Here is a 3,597-nt window from a genome sequence, read left to right as displayed (position 1 = left end):
CTTGGTGAAAGAAAGTATGAAAATTGAAATCATTGATGTGAAATCTTGTTTACCGGATTTGTTTACGTATAAATGATATAGATTATGACCGTTTCTCACCATTGCTGTATATAAAACCTTTTATTTTTTCTTAATTCATTTTCAAAACACTACTTTAAAAAGTTAAATTGAGAAAATATGAAAAGATTCCAGAGTCGTTTCGGCATTGAAGATGTCGTGACCAACCATTTTCAGCCCTATACTACTATAACCATTGAAACATCCTACTGCATATGAACGGGAGTGAAACATCAAACATTAGCCCTCTGAATTTCAACTCAATTGGTACCCCAAGCATGTCAGCTAGTAATTCAACGAAGCATAGCAAACAAGCACCACCAGGCGACAGAGCAAATCAGAATGTACTGGCGAGGGAATAGTTGACCAGCATCCCATAGGATGAATAACCATGAACTCTCAAACAAAATCATAGCTCAACACAATATGATTAAGATGTATAAATGGCAGCTATGCCATCAGCCTCACACCTATAGCAAGCACCACCACATAACCACGAAATGGCAACCGTGTGGAAATGTGGAAGAACGAGTTCAGTTCTGTGTCTGGTCTTATTCATCAAAAGACACTGTAGCCATGTGTATTTCAAGCTTCGCATCTATAAGTAGAAACTACAGATAAGTAATGGAACTACAAACTTTCCTCAACTCAATAGCACAAGGGGACCAAAAGCAGTAGGTGACAACTGTACACATTTCTATCTCACGTGAAGATCCTCAAAACAGCAAAGTTTCCTCTTTCCTTCAAGAAGCCAGTGGGTACCAAGGGTGGAGTGCCTCATCGGGCAGCTCTTGGTGCTGTGAATAACAGAAAAAATAAACCAGATGAATCACAATGGCTGTGAAAAGGCAGACAATTCTAATACATGAACGTAGGCTTTAGAGGAAATCATATACCTAAGTTAACGGCCTCTGAACCTTTCATCAGACGAAGACGCTGGCAGGTTTCCACAAACATCCTACAAAACCACTAGTTAGAAACTTGACGGGAACATTCTACTACATCCTTGCAGTTCGGTATCAAGCGCTACTCTACTCATTGCAATATGACCAAGGAAGAAAATACAAATGAAATTAACTCAGACAGACCCATCCCAATGCTCAATATAACATATTTTCTAGAAGGCGGACCAAGGAGCAATTTGCTCCATAGGTAGCCAATATGTCAGGGGAACAGTTTACTCTACCTATCTAGTAGTGGAGAACAAAACTAGAAAGACAACCTTATCCAAAGTAGCCTAACTTAATAAAGTCAATTCTTTTCAAACATAGGGATTCTGTACATAAAAGTTGCTTAATAATATGTTAAAAGCTAGAAACAGAAACAGCAACGCATACCGTGCAAGATCAAATTGTTGTGATTGGTCCACGTGAATGATGTTTCTGGATGGAATCTAAGGTTAAAAAACCCAAAAAACAATGAGCTGTGGATAATAAAATTCATTTTTTCCGTGCTAACTGTTTCAGTTTCATTTGATCAGCGGATTGCATGATCGCTGTGAGCTAAAGGCTGTCATTGTTGTTGGTGTTGGTGTGTGTGTGTTTGGGGGGGGGGGGGGGGGGGGGGGCGCTAATTATTCTCCTGTCGCGATAGTACACTTCAGATCAGTTGATGCAGCATATGAGGAGTAATTCGTCCTCAGATGCACTTACACTACATGCATGAATTACTGCCAACAGCCAACAGCGCCTCTCAAGAATCTCACTTAAAAGATGCATCATTGTAAATAAAAAATAAAAACTAAGTCAAACCTCTGTGCCTATCTGAATTAGATCTAGTCACTTCATAATGATGGTTTAGATGAAGTAACTTCCAAGACAATCCATTCAAACCCCTAATCCATCCCTATTTATCCAAACAACTCTTTCTAGGATCTGTTTCCTTCCTACCCAAAATATAAAATACAGTCATGTTGTTGCAAATCCACCCACCACAATCTAATTCCACCCCACCCCCTAAAAAACCCTACTTCATCAGAACTTGGAAGAACTTCTAAAATCAAAGCTACAACGTCCAATTTGATGAGGAATTCAAGATCCTAAGTAATGATCGCACCTAGGAACAAACCTTTGGAGTACTAAAAGCTACTAAATAGTAACGACTTAATCAAAGGACTGTAAAGAAACAGTTAAATCAAAGGTACCACATCCAATCTGACTGACTAGTGCAAGATCCTAAGCAATAATCATACGCTAAGAACCATTCGAGTAAAAAAATACTACAAAAGCACGTAGTAATCGTGCAGAAACTGCATAGATAATCAACTTATTAGGGAAAGTAGAACAGAATAAGCAGCACAGGAGCTCACTTCCAGGGGACGTCGCCGACGAGCATCCAGTCGCCATCCTTGTCCTCGTACGTGGGCACGTACTCCGTCCCGTTCACCGCGTCCACCAGCTTCCTCTCGTCGTCGGCAAACTTCCCTGCGCGGGCATCAAGCCAAAACAATCTTCGTCAGCTGGAACGCTCGATCAAACAGAGCAAGGCGCTGGGAATTAAACTCAGGAGGAAGCACGAAGCAAGGGGGTGGTACGGTAGAACTAACTGATGGTGAAGTGGGAGAAGAACTTGTCCTGGAGCGCGCGGAGGAGCTGGTCGTAGCCGGCGTACGCCTGGAGGTCCACCTTCCGCAGGTAGGGCGCGCCGTCGACGGCCACCTTGACGAACTTGGCGGCCTGGTTGGCCTTGCTGGAGCCCGCGACGTCGGCGAGCGCGTTCTTGCGGTACGACCTCACCGGCGGCCACCCCACCACCCGCGCCCTGCGCACCAAAACACAGGAGGAGGAAGCAAGGAACCAACATCAAACTCCACTCCATCTCATAGTCATAGTCATAGGCCAAAGCAACCGCTACGCAGTTCCCGTGGGAGAAAATAAAAAGGAAAGGCCTGTGTTCATCGGCCGGGGAAGGCGGCGTACTTGGGTGCCGGTGCAGCGTCGGAGGACGCGGCGAGCGGGGAGGAGCGGTCGGGGTCGGCGTCGGAGGAGGCGCGCTTGCGGTCGGCGTCGGGGAAGGCGGAGGAGGACGAGGACAAGGAGGCGACGGCGGCGGGGGCGGAGCCCGGGAGGCGGAGGGTGAGGGTGAGCGCGGTGTCCTCGAAGTCGAGCCCGGAGGCTGCGGAGGACTCGGTGGAGCTCCGCTCCGTCTCCACCGACATGGCCGGCGGCGGCGTGCTGGGCTCCGCGCTCGGCGGCTTCCTCGTCTTCGTGTGGGAGAGCGAGGCCGGAGGGCGAGGAAGGGGAAGGAAAAGGAAAAGGCAGCGAGGCCAACGAGGGGAGGTGGTTTGGTTATAGTGGGCCGCGGTCACTCGCTCGTCAGGTCGCGATAGTTTTTGCGTATGCGCCCCTAAACGTAATGCTAATCACCTGTATAAAAATTTCTACGTGTCCTATTGTCCTAATGTGATAGAGTGTCACTGAATATATCTGTTATGCGAATACGGAATAAGGTGAGGCGCAAAACGTAAGAGAGAGAACGGGCAAGCGAGGCTCCAGACTTCCCAAATGGGGAATATATATTTAATTTCAATAATAAACAAGG

The 3,597-nt window shown here is 46.4% G+C and overlaps 1 protein-coding gene across 1 annotated transcript; it reads right to left on the bottom strand.

Annotated features, from left to right (window-relative positions):
• Positions 1–473: 473 nt before the first annotated feature.
• On the bottom strand, positions 474–3,329 carry LOC136457605 (auxin-responsive protein IAA1-like). The gene is made up of 5 exons (XM_066457636.1): positions 2,976–3,329; positions 2,603–2,817; positions 2,366–2,480; positions 954–1,015; positions 474–854 (listed from the first exon to the last, which is right to left on the bottom strand). Exons 1-5 carry the CDS (start codon positions 3,212–3,214, stop codon positions 835–837), a joined length of 651 nt encoding a protein of 216 aa, XP_066313733.1. The 5' UTR covers positions 3,215–3,329; the 3' UTR covers positions 474–834.
• Between the last annotated feature and the right edge of the window lie 268 nt (positions 3,330–3,597).

This window comes from Miscanthus floridulus, chromosome 6 (assembly GCF_019320115.1).
Source record: "Miscanthus floridulus cultivar M001 chromosome 6, ASM1932011v1, whole genome shotgun sequence".
In the NCBI taxonomy this organism is placed as follows: Eukaryota; Viridiplantae; Streptophyta; class Magnoliopsida; order Poales; family Poaceae; genus Miscanthus; species Miscanthus floridulus.
Note: the sequence above shows the minus strand (reverse complement) of the source record. Positions and strands in the feature narration are given on the sequence as shown.